This window comes from Xenopus tropicalis, chromosome 1, assembly GCF_000004195.4.
Source record: "Xenopus tropicalis strain Nigerian chromosome 1, UCB_Xtro_10.0, whole genome shotgun sequence".
In the NCBI taxonomy this organism is placed as follows: domain Eukaryota; kingdom Metazoa; phylum Chordata; class Amphibia; order Anura; family Pipidae; genus Xenopus; species Xenopus tropicalis.
The window spans coordinates 21,403,911-21,426,652 of record NC_030677.2 but is presented as its reverse complement, the minus strand read 5'-3'; the positions used below and the strand labels follow the sequence as shown (position 1 = coordinate 21,426,652).

The following is a 22,742-nucleotide window of genomic DNA, read 5'->3' as shown; positions in this document are numbered from 1 at the left end:
GCAGTATATTTTTATAGAGACCTACATTGTTTGGGGTATAGTTTTCCTTTACGTCTGCCTGTATATGGCAAGCTTAAGTGTGAAAGGCCAGCTGTATAGGAATCCTGTGCAATATGACAAAAATGTCACTTTTGTACTACATTGTATGCACTAAGCAAGCCAGGAAGTTAGAACGATGTCACTCGAATTGTCCAAAAAAGCGTGAAAAGTGTTGGAATTTAGCAGATCCCATTATAATGGCAGGGGAAGAACTGCTTGCAATATTTGCAACTGCCGTCTCTCTGAATCATGTGACGTGTCCCTGGTGTGCACAAGGCCTATAGCTATAATACAGTTTTGCTGGCAGATACTCGCTGCTGTCGGGGAAATGGTGCTTTGATGTACGAATATAATAAAAATTAATGTTACCCTTACTCATGGCCGATTAATACCATCCTAGAGCTTTGTTTTCTGTCTGTGCATGTATTGAGGCCACATTAGATGGCAGTCAGTGTTCATCATCAGTTGGATTTGATTTCTCACGTCAGTGAATCTTGTGTTTTCGTTAGGTTTATGCTAAACTGCAATATACTCCAATGATACTGCTGGGGCCCTACAGAACATCAGTTGTAGGTACCAAGCGAGTATAGTAGAGTAGGGATTGGACAGCAACTCCATTTTGAAGATTTTAATGCCCCTCGGTTTCCATCAGCAGCCAAAGGTTCATAGGTCAGATCTCCTTCTTTATACAAAAAATAGGCACTTGATAATAAAAGGCAGTACGTTTGCCCAGGAGCAGTAACCTATAGCAACCAATCAGCAGGTAGAATTTACTGGTCGTCTGTTTAAAATCAAACATCTTATTGGTGCTATGGGTTACTGCTCCTGGGCAAATTTAGTGCCTTTTATTCCATATGGAGGTTAGTCTGTAGTGCCCCAGGTTCCACCACTACAACCCAAATACTTCTCACCTTTTCACTGAATGAATTGTTATAGATACAAATTGGGTTGGATGTGCCTCTGTTATAAAAGTATAACATCTAACATTTTTAGTATCACAATGATTGGAATTGGTCAGTGAAGCACAGACTAGTGGACCTGATCTAACCAACAGTCAGATTTTAATGTTTTTAAAGAATCCTATAGTTATTTCATAATGCCATTGTACCTACTGTGTTTGACCCAAAAGAAAACCAGTAGGAAACTGCCAAATGTGAAGAATCTGGTCCTTAGCAACGTTTCTCCTTGGTTCTTATGTTCACCTAGGAATGTCTGCGCTCATTTAGTAAATATTTATGGGTACTGGAATATAATATGTAGACTGCCACCCTAGTTAGATGTTAGAGCATTTAGCAGATATTTGGTTGGGTTTCCTTGGGCAGTAATCAGAATAGCAGATACATTACCAGCAATTGGCAGAGCTGCAGAAAGGGGTGAGGACATGTGAGCAGGTCTTGGGAAGCACATGTAATAGTGACTGTGATAGGCTGTTTCCCAAAAAATACATCTGACTGGTCTCCATGGCTGGATTATGCCCAGCAGCAGAGATAACCAGCTCTAGGTATAGGGGGCATTCACAGACAAGTGTCTAGATGGTTTAGAAGCAATGGGGGGTCCAACTAAATATTTTTATCACCCATCTGGGTGCGATACTTGGGATATACTTATGAACAGAGATCTCGGTGCTGGGTACTGAAACTACTACTTACTAAGTACTCATAAGTTGTATATGTTCCAGTAACTGTATCCTTTACATAAAGTAGGCTCAACCATCTTAGTAACCACAGTAATGTGGTCAGTTTTTTTATTCAAGGGAGAGCAAAAATATGTGATTAGTTTGGGGATCACTTGTATGAAGAAGATGATTATGTGTAGGCTGTAAATGCAGTTAGTATAACTGAGCCCCAGGAAGTCAGAAAGTCGCCCATTTGGTGCTCACCATAGATCACTTGGTAGGGCTCATTTATTAACATAGGGAAAATATGCAGCTACCCAGCAACCCATGGCAACCAATCAAATGTTTGATTGTTCAAGTGGCTGAAAAATAAAAAACAATCACTGATTAGTTGCTATGGGCTTCTGTCCATGTGCAAATTTGCTCAGTGTTTATAAATGAGTTCCAATTGGGGTTGCCACCTGTTTTGTGACGTAATACCGGCCTTTGGGTGAGGAAGTAGGAGGTGATCTCACACTGGGCGGGGAAATGGGTGGGGCATAGGTGGGACTGTCCTTATAAGGGGAAATCCAGCAGTAAATTAGTAATTCCAGCACCGGCATTGGCTGGAAGTTTACCGGCTGGGCCTGTCAAGTACCGGCCAGGTGGCAACCCTAGTTCCAATTTGGGCTACCTGACTGTGGTTGAGGTGGAAGGACCTTCCTTGCTACACCTGACCATCAGGGCCAAGATCCATGAGCAGTTGTTACAACTAAAAAAGTAAAAACCCTTCTGCTTGATACCAAACCTCTGGCCCCATTACTTGCTGGCCCTGTCGCCGTCAGAGTTGCGTTTTTTTTTTCGTGTTTGTATCTTTTGCCAAATGTGTCTGCACCAGACTGCATAGCGACCATATATTTCCCTTATGTTCAGTTCAGCTTTTGTATCTCGGTAGATAAATCTATTTGTACAACCGGAAAGCATCTTGAGAAACGTACTGTAGCCCCCGCCATTCCCCGCGTCCGTCTTACGAGTGTCAGACTGAGATAAATCTCTATATTTTTATTTCACAGAGACGACGATGTTAGTCTTCCATGTACAGAGTCGATATATATTTTATTATAACCCTCAATGAGAGTCGTGCTGGAGATGATTGCTGGATGTTGTGTACAGGGTAATGGTTCCAATTGGAATACACTGATCCCATGAGCGGATATTGGTTTGACCATTGGAAGGAATTCATCATGCAGTGCTTTGCCTTATCTATGTATTCATGTCTTATTGTGCACATTACCGGCTCCATTTACAACTTTCTTCCTAATCCCACCCAGTTGGGACTTGCCGGACTTTTCATTTAACTCATAATGTTCCTTTATCCCAATTTAATTCCAGTTTTTAAGTAATATATTAACGTTTTTATCCTATGCCATGTTAGTGGCAAAATGTTTGTTCCTTTCCTCAGATACAAGGGCTCATTTACCTACGCACATGCAGTGTGCAATTTTGGACATGGTCCGCCATGTTGTTTTTTTTTACCAAGAATGCAGCATTTGTTCCCATAATTCAAGTGTAATTGTGGGGACAAGAGGAAGCCGCTATATGTAATTGGATTGCATCTTTTCTGTCGCTCGGCATCAAAATGCCATTTTCTTTCCAGGCAAGTCAGCTGTGCCTCCTGATGAAGCTCCCAAGGGGAACCATGGAATTATTGCCTGATTGAGGCAGTAGCTTCAGGGTACACTTACATGCCATTCAGAACAGGAGGCGGGACAGATGCAATGGTGCTTAATACAACTATAGGGAGCAACTTTGGATGCAATGAACGGGGTCAGTTAGTTCAATGGCGGCATCCATTTGTGCCTGACTGCAACCGCAATGGTAAATGAGCCCTATAACCTTTTAATCAGAATAAAGCTGGTTCAACAAGCACAAATATTGCCCAGTTTAGGGGTTGTTGAGCCAACTTGCCTACCCTTGCCCTATGTGTGCTTCCTACCACCCATATCCTCCTTAAAGATAAAGATTATCTGCACAATTCGGCCAGTTGTTGACCAGCTGGGCTGCTGGCTAGTAGATAGAATTTTGGAATTCACGTTTGGACATTAAAGGAAATGAAACAGCTGTCACCTTTATAGAACTAGAAGTTGTCATTCCAGTCCTTCCAGTTAAATTACAAGACAAAATGCTACTTTGCACTAAAATCTACACCCCAAAAGGAAAATATCACGGGACGTTGGCGCCCCAATTAACCCTGGACAGGAAGGGTTGATGTCAGCGTGAAATATGTTGCCCGGATGTTGATCATAGCACTGTTTTTTTCAACCACTGAAACTGAGTTTTGCAAACGCCACCATGTCCTAATTGAATGTATAACCAAGACAAAATGGCATCCGTATAGTGGTGTAAGGTAGAGGCGTCCGCTTTATCCAACTGCTTCACTGTTACTCTGCACTAGTGTTGGAAGCCAACACGTCCCATAACGGCGGTGCTCGTTCTGACCAGGAATGGTTGCCCTTGTGGCTAGTGAAACTGTAGACCTGCACTGGGTGGGTTCCGTGCCCGATCCAATTGGAAATCTGTAAACAAAATGCTTTAGAGCTTGTAAGATGTATAATATTGTAAAGTTTCATTTTGAACACGCGTACATGGTGCTTGCTACAGCTTGTAGCGCGCTAAAGGCATTGTGCTGTAACATCCTTTCGTTGTAATATAAATATAAATTTTTATATCCTAATTGACTGCTGTGGTCTTTGATATTTTATGCTTGGTGCCATGATTCCTACGTCGTGCCGGCCCTTTCTTCCTGTTTGAAGCAGGAACTGTTTGAAGTAAGGTCCTTGAAAAATTGGCTAGCGGAGGTCTCAGGAAGAAGTTGATTGGTTGCATAGAGCCTTCAAGCAGTGTCGGACTGGGACCCCAGGGGCCCACCAGAAAACCCTAGACCGTGGGCCCACTCTCCAAACTATTTTTCATCCACTCCTCACTCAACCTCTATATTTTCCTAGTCTTTTATCTTTTCATACTATAATCTATTCTTCTTTTATATTTAGTCTCTGTGTTCCCATAGAGAAATAGGGAATGACCATAAATTAGGCCAAATGGTAAGAGCCAGGAGGACCCACTGACACCTGGGCCCACTGTGAGTTTTCCTGGTATCCCTGTGGGCCAGTCCAACACTGCCTTCAAGCCAGCTGAGCCCCTGTGGGATGAACTGGAATGCTGACTGTGAGCCAGACCTGATCCCCAACATCACTGCCCAGATAGTATGAATCGAAGCAAATCCCAACAACGTGGTTTCAGCATCTAGGGGAAAGGCTTCCAAGAAGATTAGAAGTAGGGTACACAGGGTCATACTGGGGGGTGAAGGGCCCACCGGAGTTGCCACCCCAGGGGCCCTGCACCCCCCCAAGGGACCCCCTCCATGACCCCCACACACACCCCCTGGGCCCAGTCCAACCATGAGGGTACACTTTGTTTTAGCAGCAAAGGGAGGATAGAGGGCAGATAAGGACAAGGGTGCCTTAAAAAGGCAAATATATATTTTATATTTCAAGCTGAGGAGGTGTAGAAAAAAAAGGTAATAATTCAATTAAGACCATTCAAACACCATTTAAAAAAATGAAAGAATAATAGAGATCATGATAGAGATCGCCGGTGGGATGGCATACGCGGCGGCGCGATTTCAGTGAAATTGCGCAAGTTTCCTCTTAAGGCAACTTGCACGATTTCAGTGAAATCGCGCCGCCGCGTATGCCATCCCACCGGCGATTTACACTTTCGCCGGTGGGATGGCAATCCGGGGACATTAGTCGCCCGAGACATGGGAGATTTGTCACGGGCGACTAATCTCCCCGTGTGCCAGAGCCCTTAGGGTGAAGACTTAGTAGCAGCTACTTTTTCATGGCTACTAAATGCCAGAAAATCCCCTGCCATAGACAATACTGAGAATTGCCTCTGCTAAAACACACACAGAGACAATTATCAGTAAATGATCAGCATTGTCTTGTCCACTACAACAATAGTTGGCAGTGGAAGGACCTACGCATCAATTCAGCTTTCCGAAGTAGTGCGGACAGGGGGGTGCAGGGCCCACTGGGGCTTATTTGTTTTATTGTAATTTGATGGTTTTATTGCATGTTAACAGATTTTATTTCATTTTCAGTCAGCAACATTGTTGATTGCTTGTTTGTGCCCATAAAATGTTCATTCCACAGTGCAAACTGGAATTCTGTTTGGCCACCAATCTCACTGTGTAATCATTTTTTAAATGGCTTTGTTTTATTGCATTTTTAGTGATTTTATTGCGTTCTGCATTGTTTATTGCATTCTACATGCCCTATAGTACTGTAATGTCTATCTTTGTATCTAAGGATATGTGCAGGGACGGACTGGGCCAGATCTCCCTCCCCAATTGAGTCAAAGATAAGTATAATGTATGCATATTCGGGGTTGGGGGGCAAGGGGGTGGCAGTCTCTGTGGGCCCTGTACAACCCAGTCTAACCCCGGATATGTGGAACATGCTGTGAAGGACAAGTGCTAATTTTCCGATATAAAAATGGCTAGCGCTATTACTTTTTTACTTTACCCATTTTATATTTATCAGAATGTGTATTTTAGAAATATACCCCCATTTGTAATAAAAGTTTGCCCAGGAGCAGTATCCCACAGTAACCAATAAGATGTAAGCTTTTAAATAGGTGACCAGTAAGTACTAACTGCTGATTGGGTGATATGTCTAATCCTGGGCAAACTTATTCCCTGTCATTACATAACCCCAATATTGTTTTGTGGGGTCCATTTACTCCTAGGGAGTCATATAAGACATGATAACTCAATTATAAACTCAAGTGTGGTGTTTTAGCCACAAGTTTGCTATGTTATAACAAAAAATATATATTTTCTCCAGTAACACTTTCTATAACTCAGCACCAATGAGGTGATTTACTCAGACCAGGGGAAAAAAACAGGGCCCCCAACTTGTGCATCTGAATTGGGGGGGGGGGGCTGTTTTTTGCACTCTGCCCACTGCCTTAGAGGTTTTAATTGATCCCTCAAGAGTTTTATTTTGCTAACATAATATCCATGCTGCTTACTGTGAGTGCTGAGTGTTACAAGGCTCCATTTGGGAGTAGAATGCTCAGTCTGTGGCACCCAAAGGCCGGCCCTGTATGTGTGTATTGTGTTATATAAAGAAGTGAGTACGTGAGCAGCATCGCCCAATGAGAGACATCCCTGTGCCCAGTTGGGGCACTGCCAGCATTTATGTTGTTTATGTGAGGAGCTTTGTGTTGGATTCCTTTCTGAGCTCCGCGGCCTTCTGCCCATGAGAAGGATTTGCGCGGTGGGATTACAGGGAGTGACGAGTGCATTTCTCCAAGTAGATCTTCAGCAGAAGCAGCAGATGGCTTTTCCCGAGATGGTTTGCCAGGATGAACATTGTGCCTATATGGCTTCATAGTATTGTTTATACATGGATCAGTGGCTCTAAAGTAAAACTGACATTAGTATGTTTCCAGAGTTTGCCCTATTTTGTTGTTGTTGTTTTAAAATCTGCCCCCTTTCCTCTGAGACCTGTGGGTGCTGGATTCCCACCCTCTTCTGATCTGTTGTTGGCACTGTGATTACAGCCTGCAGGGAGATGGCACCTGGGGGAATTTCTGGGTGCTTTGTGCTTATTTTTTAAGTAGTCCAAAAACACTGCCCCCTGTAGACCACCCCTGGTGTGCCACATGAGCTTGCACCCTGTAGAACTTCCTTATGCCTCATAATTAAGCTCAATTAGGGCTAAAATGGTATCCATTTGTTGGAGGTTGGAATGTCAGCTTGTGTCCCTGTAACCCCTTAACCAGTCGGCGACAGATTCATGCCCAGTATTCTACATGACACAAGATTTCCATTTTTTTTTTTTAATTTAAAAGGAAATACAGGTATGTGACCCATTATCCAGAATGCTTGGGACCTGAGGTTTTCCGGATAAGGGATCTTTCTGTAATTTGGATCTCCTACCTTAAGTCTGCTAAAAAAATTATTTAAACAGTAATTAAACCCAATAGGATTGTTCTGCCCCCAATAAGGGGTAATTATATCTTAGTTGGGATCAAGTACAGGTACTGTTTTATTATTACAGAGAAAAGGGAATCATTTAACCATGAAATAAACCCAATAGGGCTGTTCTGCCCCCAATAAGGGGTAATTATATCTTAGTTGGGATCAAGTACAGGTACTGTTTTATTATTACAGAGAAAAGGGAATCATTTAACCATGAAATAAACCCAATAGGGCTGTTCTGCCCCAATAAGGGGTAATTATATCTTAGTTGGGATCAAGTACAGGTACTGTTTTATTATTACAGAGAAAAGGGAATCATTTAACCATTAAATAAACCCAATAGGGCTGTTCTGCCCCAATAAGGGGTAATTATATCTTAGTTGGGATCAAGTACAGGTACTGTTTTATTATTACAGAGAAAAGGGAATCATTTAACCATGAAATAAACCCAATAGGGCTGTTCTGCCCCAATAAGGGGTAATTATATCTTAGTTGGGATCAAGTACAGGTACTGTTTTATTATTACAGAGAAAAGGGAATCATTTAACCATTAAATAAACCCAATAGGGCTGTTCTGCCCCAATAAGGGGTAATTATATCTTAGTTGGGATCAAGTACAGGTACTGTTTTATTATTACAGAGAAAAAGCAAACCATTTTTAAAAATGTGATTTATTTGATTAAAATGAAGTCTATGGGAGATGGCCTTTCCGTAATTTGGATAATGGGTTTCTGGATAAGGGGTCCCATACCTGTATATGTGTCAGTTTCTCCCGATTTAACCCAAATGTACATCTCATAAAATAACATAGACTCTTTTATTTGCTTTATATTTAAGCGATGGTACTTACAAGGGGGTTTTTAGAACCACATTCATGATTTAGGGCCCCTCAAGAATAAAGACGTTACTCGGTTATTTTAATCCTTTAATCCCCTGTAAAGAACTAAATTACAGCACCAGAGTCCAGATGGCAGGCGGTTGGAGTCCCAAAAGTAGGATTCCCACCGGGAGGAATTCGGAAGTCTCGCTACAATGTCTGCAGGGAACACCGGCTATGTCATATGATCTCCAAGCTGCAATTTCTTCCTCTCAGACTCATAACTGCATAAGGGAAAGGAAAAAGCGCATTTACCTCCTATTAGCCTCATATTAGCTGGATACGGATCTACATGGCCGTGCATTCGCCTGTCTGTATAAACATTTAGGAGTCAGAAGTAGGAAAGAATTATATTTGTATGACATATGGGTCACATGATGCCAATGAGCATCTTATTTAGACTCCTATCCATGTTTCTGGGGGCAAATAATGACTTGTCGTGGCATTAACTAAGTAAATGCTGGAAGGAGATGGAGCTAAGTGGCGGAAATGCAGACAACAAATGCCAGATAGATATTCCTTACAAATTGTCATTGCAACAGACCATAATATTTTGGCCACCCTCTTATCTGTTCATCCAGCACCTACAAATAAGCACTTATCCTTGGCGACAAATGTCCTATTTTACATGAAAAATGCTACCATAGTTCAGTAGAGAGCCATGAATGGCATTTGACCCCTCTTTTGACCCCCGCTAGGGCCGATATTACAAATTTACTGGCAATACAACTGGTTCGGAAGCTGAAGTTCCCCTTTATGGGTGAAGACACACGGAGCTACTAGTTGCAGCTACTTGTCGCGGCTACTAAAATAGACAATGCTGATCATTTACTGATAATTGTGTCTACGTGTGTTTTAGCAGAGGCAATTCTCAGTATTGTCTATGGCAGGGTATTTTGTGGAGTTTAGTAGCCGTGACAAATAGCTGCTACTAAGTAGCTCCGTGTGTCTTCACCCTAAGGCAGGGGTGGGCAATACGTTGATCGCGGTCCACCAGTCGATCCCCTGTGGATTTCTGGTGGACCGCGATGAAGCGGGGGATGTGAAAGTGCTGCGTGAATGCGTACGTATGCTGCGTCACGTACGTACGCATTGACGCCGCACTTCCACATTCCCCAGTCGTCAGTCGATTGGGAAGGAAAGAAGTCTGGCCACCCCTGCCCTAAGGGCTAAAGCACACAGAGCTACTTGTAGCCCGTGGTTACAAAACTCCAGGAAATCCCCTGCCATTACTGAGAATGACTTCTGCTAACACACATGTAGAGACAATTAGCATTAAATTATGATCATTTATATTTTATGATTATATTGTCTATTTTGTAGTTGTGTCAAGTAGCTCTGTGTGTCTTAGCTCTAAAGGATCCTGGAGGATGGGTTGGTTGCCTTTTCATCAGTTCAGAGAATGTAAGGTTATATGACATAATAATAATAATAATAATAATTGTCACCATTAGTTTAGTGTTGAGCCAGGAACTGGTCAGATTTGCAGGGCCAAGTGGCTGCTGGGATAGTAAGTTAAGGGGGTGTAAGTCACTCTGTGCTTTTAAAGGACAAGGAAAGTCTAAAAACAACATGAGCTCAATAACTTAGCCTTAACACAGTCCTTAACATATTTCCTGAACTCACCGTGCTGTTGCTTAATCTGGCTCTGACATGGAAAAGTCTTGTCAGTAAATGCAGTACCTGCTCTAAGCCTGTGCAGCTTCCTGTCTCACTGAACACAGATTGTCCAGGACACAGACATGCTCAGTGCACAGCAGAGAGCTCTGTTTTTTTTTTTTTTTTTCCTTTCAAGATCTGCAGTCTCTGAAGAAATGTTTGACCCCCCTTAGCCCCGCCCACTTCACTCTACTGTCCAATCGGAATGCTCCTGTGTTTTTTCTAGTCCTGCACAGTGCCTCTGGCTGCATTTGCTGTGCTGAAATCGAGCTGGATAGAGCAGAAAGCTGCTACCTGCTATCCCACAGCCCCAGTCCCTTCCCAGAGGCTATTATCCCCCCACTGCTACTATAGGCACCATCTCTCCCTACTATACCTGCTATCCCACAGCCCCAGTCCCTTCCCAGAGGCTATTATCCCACTGCTACTATAGGCACCATCTCTCACTACTATACCTGCTATCCCACAGCCCCAGTCCCTTCCCAGAGGCTATTATCCCACTGCTACTATAGGCACCATCTCTCCCTAATATACCTGCTATCCCACAGCCCCAGTCCCTTCCCAGAGGCTATTATCCCACTGCTACTATAGGCACCATCTCTCCCTACTATACCTGCTATCCCACAGCCCCAGTCCCTTCCTAGAGGCTATTATCCCACTGCTACTATAGGCACCATCTCTCACTACTATACCTGCTATCCCACAGCCCCAGTCCCTTCCCAGAGGCTATTATCCCACTGCTACTATAGGCACCATCTCTCCCTACTATACCTACTATCCCACAGCCCCAGTCCCTTCCCAGAGGCTATTATCCCCCCACTGCTACTATAGGCACCATCTCTCCCTACTATACCTGCTATCCCACAGCCCCAGTCCCTTCCCAGAGGCTATTATCCCCCCACTGCTACTATAGGCACCATCTCTCCCTACAATACCTGCTATCCCACAGCCACAGTCCCTTCCCAGAGGCTATTATCCCCCCACTGCTACTATAGGCACCATCTCTCCCTACTATACCTGCTATCCCACAGCCACAGTCCCTTCCCAGAGGCTATTATCCCACTGCTACTATAGGCACCATCTCTCCCTACTATACCTGCTATCCCACAGCCCCAGTCCATTCCCAGAGGCTATTATCCCCCACTGCTACTATAGGCACCATCTCTCCCTACTATACCAGCCATCCTACAGCCACAGTCCCTCATCCCACAGCCAGTCCCACTATCCCACAGCCACAGTCCAACTATCGCACAGCCATCCCACAGCCACCAGCCATCCCACAGCCACAGTCCCACATCCCCAGCCTTCCCACTATCCCACAGCCACAGTCCCACATCCCCACTATCCCACAGCCATCCCACAGCCACAGTCCCACATCCCCAGTCTTACCACACTCCCACTATCCCACAGCCACAGTCCCACTATCGCACAGCCATCCCACAGCCACAGTCCCACATCCCCAGTCTTACCACACTCCCACTATCCCACAGCCACAGTCCCACATCCCCAGTCTTACCACACTCCCACTATCCCACAGCCACAGTCCCACATCCCCAGCCTTCCCACACTCCCACTATCCCACAGCCCCACATCCCCAGCCTTCCCACACTCCCACTATCCCACAGCCACAGTCCCACATCCCCAGCCTTCCCACACTCCCACTATCCCACAGCCACAGTCCCACATCCCCAGCCTTCCCACACTCCCACTATCCCACAGCCCCACATCGCCAGCCTTCCCACACTCCCACTATCCCACAGCCACAGTCCCACATCCCCAGCCTTCCCACACTCCCACTATCCCACAGTTCCACATGCCCAGCCTTCCCACACTCCCACTATCCCACAGCCACAGTCCCACTATCGCACAGCCACCAGCCATCCCACAGCCACAGTCCCACATCCCCATAAAAATCTGGGTGCTTCAAACCCTTCTTTCCCCAAACTTACTCAGTGCAACTATGGCAAGACGAGACCTGACAAACGAGCGCGCCAATATGACGAGCGCGCCAGTATGAAGCGTTACGTCGAAGGGGTCACGAAGCTGCGCATGCGCAGTAAGATCAGGCGAAGGGGGAAGTGACGTCAAGGGTTTTGAAAATGTCGGCGCCAAACAACAAACACGGGCAAATCTTCTTAGGGATGGTGCGCCGATCCAAAAGCAGCAGGTAACTTTGTAATGTAGCGATTCATGACAGGGGCTGGTGCCCTTTCCAAATATATTAATATCATTTTTTTACTTTCCTTCTCCTTTAACCCAACAATTGTCCTACAGCAGTAACTGAAATAACAATAGCATTTCACATACATTTACATATAAGGGTCACTCAGCGTCATTTCGAGTGTGTGTAAAGATTACAGTCAGGCCTTGACGTTGAATTAAAAGCTGATGGAGGGGCACTTGGGACTGATGCCAGGGGCTGATAGTATTCCCTCCCATACATTAGCCCACAGTCTGCAGTCTAGACTATAATAGGAACACGTTAACATCTCTCATACTTATCAGCCATCATCGCTGGATATCGAGCCTTTTCCCAATCAGCATTCCACACGTCTCTTAATCTTATGGTCCATCAGCCTTTATAAAGGCTCTTGCAGATTAAAGGATTTTATGGTATGTGAGCGGAAAATGCAGCCTCGGAGCTGGTCTCTAAAGAGCGGAGATTGCCTGTAGTGTCCCAGACATAATTAAAGGCTTGATCTTCTCTAAAAGCAGCCTTATTTGGTTCTGATGTGTCTGTTGATATTATCCTTGGTTCTGAGCACAGGCAGACATGGGGGATATAACTGGCTGGATTGCATGACAATAAACTGAATGGTAAATGCAGACAGTGCACCCCCTTTTTTCTAAATAATACAGATCAACATTAGAGATCAACATAGGGTTCTATGACTACATAAATATACACAAATATGGAGGTAAGTCCTCAATGAGCCATGGTCAGATTGGGGTGTCTGGAGCCCACCAGGACTGTCACCCTGGGACCCCCCCCACCTCAGCACATATCTCATTTACTCCTTGTGGCTACGATAGGGAGCGGGGTATGTGCTAGTGCCTGCAGTTGGTGGAAGGTGTGGGTCTGGGATGGTGAAGGCCGTGGGGCCCACCAGTTCCCCACCGCCTCAATCTGATCCCGAGAGTGAATTGGAGCAGACGGATTGTTTCTTAGCGTGTGTATAAACTGCCCCATGTGACAGTAGCCTAAGTGCCTTCCACTGAAGGACCAGACCACTAAAAGTAGCGTTCTACTAAGAACCTTAAGCCTTTGCAAGTTCCATCTCCTTCTGGGTACTGGTGCTTGTTTGTCTGTATCTTGTGCCAGTGGCATAACTACAATACAGCAGACCTGGGGGGGGGGGCTAAACCAATGGGTCTGCTGTATTGTAACCCCCCCTTATCGCCATGATACAATTTGATGCTATTTGCGGAGCTTAGTGCCTGGCCTCCTGAAGATTTTTTTTTTTGAAGGGGGACCCAGGTGCCACTGTCTTGTGCCACTGCATTCTCAAACTGCCTTGTACAGATATAAGGGCGCAGTGTGCAAAGTGTGTAGTATTTGCATCCGATTTGACAAAGTGGATGCCATTGCATGGGTGCTTTGTCTGGCAAATGACATCTGTGCCTGATCCTATAGGACAAATCTCCCTGTTCGCGGGCGACTAATCTCCCCGAACTGCCATCCCACCGGTGAAAATGTAAATTGCTGGTGGGATGGCAATTTGGGGAGATTAGTCGCCCGCGAACAGGGAGATTTGTCACGGGCGACTAATCTCCCTGTGTGCCAGAGCCCTAAATGTGCTGCATCTATTGACAAAGGGCGCTGAGGGTACCCTGGAGCTACGGTCTGGCCAGGAGGTGGTGGTACCTTCCTAACCTTCAGCAGTGCCTGATTGGGAACGGAAAGCAGGAAGGATTGAGCGACGTATCAGGGAATTGTGAAAAGCCAGTGGCGGAACTACTCTGTGCCAGGCCCCCTGCAAAAAAAAAAAAACTTTAAAGGGGCCCAGCACAGAGTAGCAAACTTACCAGTCCCCCTGCCCACTTGCATATGAATCCACACTCCCCGCCGCCCCCAACCTGGGCCCCCCAAGCACCAGCAGGGTCTGCTTCCTCTATGACACCTCAGTAAGTAACCTTAATGAACATGGTTTTAGGTACAATAACTGGGCCCCTAAAGGCAGCCCTAAATACAATTGCACAGAGGATGCAGAAAAAGTGAATGCACAAATGTCTTTATTTTAATTAGACTGTAAGCTCTAAGGGTCGAGACTGTTCAAAAAACTGATCTGTATCCAGTTAATCTTCCCACATTTCTGCTCAGACTAATAAATATTTTTGTTTTTCTTTTAGATTCCACAAATTTTTGATTGCTGTCAGCAGGGGGCAGCCACGTTATTTTGGCGAGCGGCGTTGCACGGGAACAGCAACCTTCAGTCACATGGGGGATGAAATGCAATTTTACTGAAGAAATTAACAAACCTTTTTATTCCTTTCCTGATTTTCAGATAAATTGCATTGCTGAGTATTTTATGATGGTGCAGATTCTGAAGGCCCATTGGGTGAGCAGACAGTATTATTGGGCTGGGGGGGGTTATCATTTGCTACAACTCACAATACAGTAATTATTTCCCTATTCTCCTGGGCAGATACTCTCTATGTCATTCAGGTTGGTCGGATGACACTTTATTTTGCACCTTCCATTCGTCCCTCTGTAACAAGATGCCCAATCCCTGCTGATGAAGAGCAGACTAAAAGCCACATAGATTGTAAGCTCTTGCGAGCAGGGCCCTCCCCCACTGCCTTCTAACAATACACAGATGTAACTAGTGAAATGTTGTCTGTATATGTAACCATTATGTCTTGTATTTGTACCCCCCTTACTCTGTAAATAGGGTTGCAAGTTGCCACCTTTTCTGTAATTAAGGATTAAGAGGTGACGTCACATGGGGGCCGTGATATGGGCAGGGAGAGGGTAGAATGGGGGGGGAATAGGGCAGGACATAGGCAGGACAATCCTTATAAGGGGGAATCCAGAAGCAGAGAGGGTCAGGGAAGGCAGGGATTTATAGAATATTACAAATTTACCAACTATATCATTTTGACCCCGGCCATTAGTGCCACCTAGAACAATATATTTATTCTGCAGAAAGCTTTACCATACCTGAGTAACAGTCCTAGAAGCTCTCTCTGTAGTTTTAAGATAGCAGCTGCCATTTTAGTGTGGTGGTCATAGCTTCCATGCTGCAGCTCTAGGGGCTGGTAGCTCAGATCACACATTCTGATGGGAGGGGGAACAGGAGAAGGGACAGAGCTGCTCAGACTACAACCAGGAATGAAGGATTCCCTAAGTCAGATACCCTAAGAACATGTTTACACAAAAGAAGACAAGAAAGCCTGTGTTTCTTTTGATAGAGGACTCAGTGCAGCGTTTCTGTGAGTGCTTATGGCTGTATTTACATAGACCTTTCTGATAAAGCTTAGTTTTTATCTTTCCTTCTCCTTTAAAGCCTGATGTGGCCGTGGCCCTGCCACCTATAAAGATTACTCTGCCTACATCCTGGTTAGCTACACCATCAGGCAACTCTTACCCGTAACACAACACACAGAGAATGCGACTTGACAAGAAAGGATTCAGCTGCTGAAGTCTCCATATAATTAAGTGAAACAATTTCAGATAATAAGATTTATTGGAAGGAGCTGCAGTTACACTGTGCCTCGGGGCTCTCCCATTAGAATAAGCCTGACAATTACCCTTGATTTTTCCATTCCATGCTTGTTTCTAAATAACGCTTTCCCTGCACGTTCAGACCCCCCTGCCGATTCCATTTTATGAGCTGAGGAAGGTTTACAAGAAGCCTCACAGCACAGAATCCCGTTTTACGAGAAACCATCCGACGGTTCCACATACTGGAAGATTTCAGGGAAGTGCTGGAGGTCGTCGGTCGCTGCTTCATCGGTTTCTCATTAACTGCTTGGGAACGTAATAAGGTCAGGCCTGGAACCTGGCGCCTAAGTGCATGGTGGCCTAGAAACGTGCATTTACATAGATAACCCTATTTTATACTTACATTTAATTTTATTAGCAGCTATGAGCAAATGCTCCTTTGGTGCCGTGAAACATTTGTTCTATATTTATAGTAAATGCATACACATTTCCCAGCATCCTCAGCCAGAGCTCACTGTTGTAACAGCTGCTGCTGGCTTGTGATCTGGACATTACTTGTATATCTATATCGAATTTTAAGCGGTAATTTACTAAGTGACCCATAGGGTGCAAAGTTTAAAAAAAGGGGCAAACTGGCATGTTCATACACAGAATTACCACAGGCCTCTGGAGAGCTGCATATACCCCATGAATACAACATTGCCTGCATTCGGTGGAGCTGTATTCATTTTATCTGTACTGGTTACTGCTACTTCATAGGGCTACTGTACACTTTCTCATATACAGCAGGTCAGCAGAGTAAAAGTTCTGACCCACGCAATCTTTTCTTACCTTCTGGATCCCTTACTTCTTTAGCTGCATGCATGGAACAGCAACCAGACAGTGAAGGAACTGGCAGTAGTACAAATACTGCCCATGTTATAGATATAATGGATAAATACACATTCACTTAATCTGCTGATCTCATTTCTCCAAGAAAAATGTTTACTTTTAAACTAAAAGAAATGAATTAAAAAAAGGTCACTTTCATTGTTAACCCTAACCCCACGTGTTAGCAGAGCTTCTGAAAAATAAAATATTCTATAAACTGTGAGCAGTGTAGATTAAAATGCTATAAAAAAAATTGTTATGGAGCCTCTAATACCGCATTACCAGTATCACAGGGCAATCCTATTTACATCAATAAATATATGAGGGTTAAAAAAAACAAACAAAAAAACCTATAAACTTCATTAAAAATCAATCTGGGACCTGATAGAGTTCACTGGGTTTCAGCTGCTGATTAGTGGACTTTATGCAGAAGTACCGCCGCCTGTCTGGGCCTCCAGTTTCCCCACAATGCTCTTGAGATGCTCCTCATTTTGAAAGAAATACACATACAACTGCTTCTCTATCTGCTGCAGCTTATTGCACTCCAGTATCTTCCTCTTCAGCTGCACATCTCCCAGGATTTCCACTGTGATGCGGTTTAGTTTCTCCAACTGGGACTCGAACTCATGAAACTGACCTGAAAGCTCCTAATAAGAAAAAGAATAACTATTATTAGTTCCGATCCCTCTAAACAATTTGAATGTCCCTCCTCCCTTATGTGAGAGTTTAGTTCAAGAAATGTACATTAGGCTGACGTCACACTGGCTTATAGGGTATTTTCCAGTACATAATGCTCCTGCATATGTGGTGCCATACAGAGGCCCCATGACAAGTTAACAATGGGAAAATGCTTGGATCTTACTCCAGCAGAACAGAAGTAGGAGAGATTTAACCACATATTCAGGGCCATATCTATATATAGGAACCCCCTCGAGGGCCTGTGCCTAGGGTGGGTGCCTATATAATTGATAATTAAAAAAAAAAAAATGACAATCGCGGGGGCATGTGATGTCACTTGCATCATCAAAAGTGGTATCACTCATAAAAAAAAGCGACATAACGCACACCCATATGGGTGACATCACTTCCATTACCTAGGGGCATAACTAGGTCATGTACCTAAATACAGCCCAAATCCATAAGTCTGACCTCAACAGACTCATGTGCTATGTTCTATTACCAAAAAAAGTTGAATTTTGGTTATAAAGGCAAAAAAAATCCTTATTTTAAGTCTAAAATTTCTATTTAAATGGATATAACAACAAGACACTTGGTGTCTTATGGACAAAGACTATGATCAGAACGAAGACAAAATGGGGGTCAAATAACTAGTTAATAAGGTCAGTAATTGGATGCTTGGTCACTTACCGGGGTGGTTAACAATAGGGCGTTTCCTTCAGGATACATAAAGTTGTGGAGTTCCTTCAGATCTGAGTCCAGAGTGGAAAACAGAAGGGAATGCTCTTGCTCAGAAACCTCCAGCTGATCCCTCAGGCAAGCAATGTCTTGGGTTAACTTCTGGGCCACCGATTCCAAACCATCGTATGTTCTGAACAGTTTCTGAGTGTTGTCTCCATCCAGCAGCTGGTACAATCTGCAGTATTTATAATCAGTACCATTAGGTTAGACAGCTGAAATAACCTGTAGTATTCGAAAAAAATGGGAACCTATGCCGAACAAATGACTGAGAAATGAGGTACCTGTGCATATAGCAAATGCCAGGGGGGCTGTTGTAAGATGCCACAGACGGTCATTATTTATTGGGCTGGGGGGCTGTTTGGGCCTCTGTGTACTTGAGATGCCAGGGCCTATTTTGTATCCCAGTCCAGACCTGTGTGGCAGTAGCCTTATATTGGGCATTGCACTGGGCACAGGCTGCTCTACTCACCACCTCTCCTACTAACTTGGTGCATGCGCAACAGTCTATGTGTCTGTGCCAGTTGGGTTGCAGAGGAATACCCTCCTCAGCTCTACTGCTGGAAGTAGCCAGTAGTGTCCATTGGTGGAATAGGGGATTACAAAATAACTGGAAATTTTCTTTTATGCACAGAAGGGGACACCACCCCTGAAGCAGCTGCTCTAGGCATGGGCCTTTGGGTGCCTATATAGAAAATAATACCCTTTTGAGGATACCTCAAAGTGATATTTTTTTTTTTATTACAGACCACATTTATTCATTATTACACTGAAAGAACTACAGGGTAAACTTGATGAAAAGATTTAACTACTTGTATTTTACACTTTTGTCATGACCTATGTATGTACTTGAATGGACACTGCAGATTACAGAAGAAAAGATCCTACCTATGGGAAGCTAAATCCTTAGAATCAATATTGCTTCGGGGTTTGGAGGAGGACAGCAAGTCTACGTTGGATATCATCGTTAACCTTTCCTCCAGTTTATTGCTGCTTTCCTGTAGTCCTTGTATGATGCTTCCTAGCTCCCGATACACAGTTCTGTGCTTCTGCAGTTCCAGCTCATATCCGAGCTGAAGGAGTTCAAAGGCAGCCTTCTGCTTCATAAGGTGGTCACACACCAGGTCTTGTCTAGAGGAACACAGGGTCTGATGTGCCATCTGTAGGTCATAGTCTCCCTTCACAACAGGCATATTTAACAGCTGGGCATTCTCCCGCACCAAGCCAGGAAGCTTCTCGCTGGTAATTGTATCCATGTGCTTCTCAATTTGTAAAGTCTCATTTTTTAAACTTGTGATTCTTGCTTTGAGGTTCTCTTCTTTCCGAGATGACTAAAAGGGATGAACATACACATTAAATCTTTAAATTTAAAGTATGATCTTAAGGGACTTTGTCCGTAATTGAAAATTCAAAGTCCTGCCGTAGGTTCCAGTATTCAAAGAGAGTACTCGTCAACAGGTAACAGGCCCCGTGCTGGCTGTACACCTTTCAAATTCAATACAAATAACCTGGAGAGTACACATGTTCTTCAGTGCAACAGTGTAATTTATTGAGATATCACTGCACTACATGTTTCGGCTAACAGCCTTCCTCAGGTGCACCAGAGGAAGGCTGTTAGCTGAAACATGTAGTGCAGTGATATCTCAATAAATTACACTGTTGCACTGAAGAACATGTGTACTCTCCAGGTTATTTGTATTGAATTCTTAAGGGCTCTGGTACACGGGGAGATTAGTCGCCCGTGGCAAAACTCCCTGCTCGCGGGCGACTAATCTCCCCGAGTTGCCTTCCCTCTGCCATCCCACCGGCGAACATGTAAGTCGCCGGCGGGATGGCAGACGCGGCGGCGCGATTTCGCGCAAATCGCCGAAAAAGACTCGCGAGGCTTTTTCGGCGATTTCCCGAAATCGCCTCGCCGCGTCTGCCATCCCGCCGGCGACTTACATGTTCGCCGGTGGGATGGCAGAGGGAAGGCAACTCGGGGAGATTAGTCGCCCGCGAGCAGGGAGTTTTGCCGCGGGCGACTAATCTCCCCGTGTACCAGAGCCCTAAGGGACTTTGTCCCTTGTGGCAGCTTCAGCTGGGCATATGTGCAGCACAGCATGGCTTCCAAGTACTACTCTGCACATGGACCATGCCCACTGCATGGGACCACTGGGAGCAGATTAAAAGTGGCACCACCAGACTCAAATCATGTAAAAGGATACAAGTTGGCAACCCCTGTAATATTTCCTTTACTTGTCTTTTAATAGGACATTATACTAACATAATTAGGGCACGGTTTACAAACTGTGAATGGAGTGGAGGGGGCAGCCTGATGACTGAAGGGGGCGGGGGGGGGCAGAGATGGGGTGAATCTAAGTTTTTTGCCCTGCTAAAGAGTACAGATGCAACATACTCACCTGTCAAAGCAACTGGATGACATCTGCCAACTAAATGACTAAATACAAATATAAACAGAAACAAGGAATAACCTATGCCATCTGTTACACAAGACATATACTAAAATTAAAGTCCATGTAACTCCAGTAATAAATATGGTATCCAGGGTGTTACATCTTGCATGTTTCCATTTGCCCTGTTTACAGATAAGGTTTATCCCATTGTACCCAAGGCCGCCTTACCTTATCCTGCATGGCACAGGCATTATTTTCCGCCCACTGTAGGCCGACTTTCAAACTTCCACTTTTAGCCTTCATTTCGATCAGCTTGTGCTTGGCACAAATATACGTCAACTGAAGTCTCATCATCTCTTTGCACTTGTCCTCAAGTGTGTCATCTTCCCCTGAGCCATTCACATTCAGTTGAACCAGCTGGAAGTCCTTGTCAGAGCCTTCAACTAATTTAGACATGCCCTCAAAAAAATGTTCCTTGGTAAAAGAGGCAAGTGCAGCCGTGCTTTGTTCCTCAAGTGACAGGTACTTATCAAGGAGGACCTGAGACAGGAATATGGGCTGATGTGACAGCTCACCGACTGCTTCGGGAACGGCAAAGAAGGACATTAGCATCTGGACACCATCAACAACACTCTGCAGCTCATGATTCAGCTTCTTGTTTGTGACCTGAAGGAGACGTAGTACTTCGTGGAGAGCTCTGCCATCCTCTTCTTCCTTATCTTTGGATTTCAAGCATGTTTGGCTGTTGCTGGACGCCACCATCTGAAGCTTATTCCGTCTCCTAAGATGTAGACTTGTTACATTCTGCAAAGCTTGTAGTTCTTCCTCCAGTTTCTCTATGGCCACTTCTTCTATAGCAGGTGCTTTTGATCTGGAGACTGTCTTTAGTACTTCATCTAAGGCCTTTCCATCCAGTATAGGTTTTCCTGACTCCTTCAGTGTGTTAAAAGCTTGCAGTTTTTCCTCAGACATCACATTCTGTTCACTTGTGGTAGAACAAAACCAGTCTAGGAAAGGTTTAAAATCAGCAGCTTCAAACAGCCAATCAAAATCCTCCCCATCGAGCTGGGCTGCTTTGGGATAATTTAGTTTTTTTAGTGTTTGGACAAACCGGTCCCCGCCACTCATGATTAGGAGTCTGAAAATGACAAAGAAATAGGTGGATTTAGTTTTATTACAATACTAATATACAAGTGCAAATACAAAAATAATGAGATATGGACTACTCCTAAGCAATATACATTTATGCAGGCCTGGACTGGCAATCTGTGGGTTCTGGCAAATGCCAGAGGGGCTGCTGTAAGGTGCCATAGTCACTCACTATTTATTGGGCTGGGGGGGCTGTTTGGGCCTCTGTATATTTGCAATGCCAGGGTCTATATTCAATCACAGTCCAGTCTGTATTTATACAGCTGTAAGTCCTTTGCTCAGAACATGTACAGTCGCCCAAGTGACCAGAACTGACAACCAAAAGCACAGCCCTCTCTGCCCTGTCGTAAAACCAGCGTAAAGTGAGCAGCACGAAATGCAACAACTGGAAGGCCGAGGGTTTAGTTAACATATATATTCAGAAGGACACTCACCAAATCCAAGCGCTGTCGATGAGGCGTATTCCACTGTTTTCGGTCCAACCTGGTTTGTTTTTTGTCTTTCCCGCGATTGCCCATACCGCAGTGGAGAGACTTCCGCCCTGACTCGCCCCCTTCTGTACGGAAGCTCAGAACGGCCAAAAGGCCCGTGTTCTCTCATTGTTTCCCTGCTGCACATGAGGTTCGGTAGCAAGTGTTTTATTGGAACGTGTTGTTGCCTTTTTGTTGCGTCACACTGAGCTCACCTTTCAGTTTGCTTTATTTATTAATTATAAGCACAATTTTGGTTGATTATAAATATGTAATTGACATAATTCCACCCCCATTGATATGTGTGTGTTTTGATCTCAGTCTAGCTAATTTTACAGGTTATTGCACCATTGCATCAGGGTAGTTTGCATTTCAGGTAATTTGTAATATTTTTTAGTTATAGAATGAAAAAAACATTTTTAGTTATAGAATAAAAATATTTTTTATATTGCCATTTATTGTATATTATATTACCATTTATTATATATTATTACAAAATGCCTTTAGCCACTTCCTGCAGAAGACCCTCATAAACACAAGCATTGCTGCCTTTGCTTT

General features: G+C 44.3%; 1 protein-coding gene across 2 annotated transcripts; it reads right to left on the bottom strand.

Moving 5' to 3' along the window:
- Window positions 1-15,886: 15,886 nt before the first annotated feature.
- haus3 (HAUS augmin like complex subunit 3) lies at window positions 15,887-22,343 on the bottom strand. 2 transcript variants are annotated; one of them, XM_031895302.1, is made up of 5 exons: window positions 22,149-22,343; window positions 20,794-21,703; window positions 19,058-19,500; window positions 18,122-18,347; window positions 15,887-17,400 (listed from the first exon to the last, which is right to left on the bottom strand). In XM_031895302.1, the coding sequence occupies exons 2-5, from the start codon at window positions 21,691-21,693 to the stop codon at window positions 17,176-17,178; spliced, it is 1,794 nt and encodes a 597-aa protein (XP_031751162.1). In that variant the 5' UTR covers window positions 21,694-21,703; window positions 22,149-22,343; the 3' UTR covers window positions 15,887-17,175. The 2 variants fall into 2 exon arrangements, with proteins under 2 accessions (XP_031751162.1, XP_031751163.1); XM_031895303.1 differs by lacking the exon at window positions 22,149-22,343 and adding an exon at window positions 21,887-22,033.
- Between the last annotated feature and the right edge of the window lie 399 nt (window positions 22,344-22,742).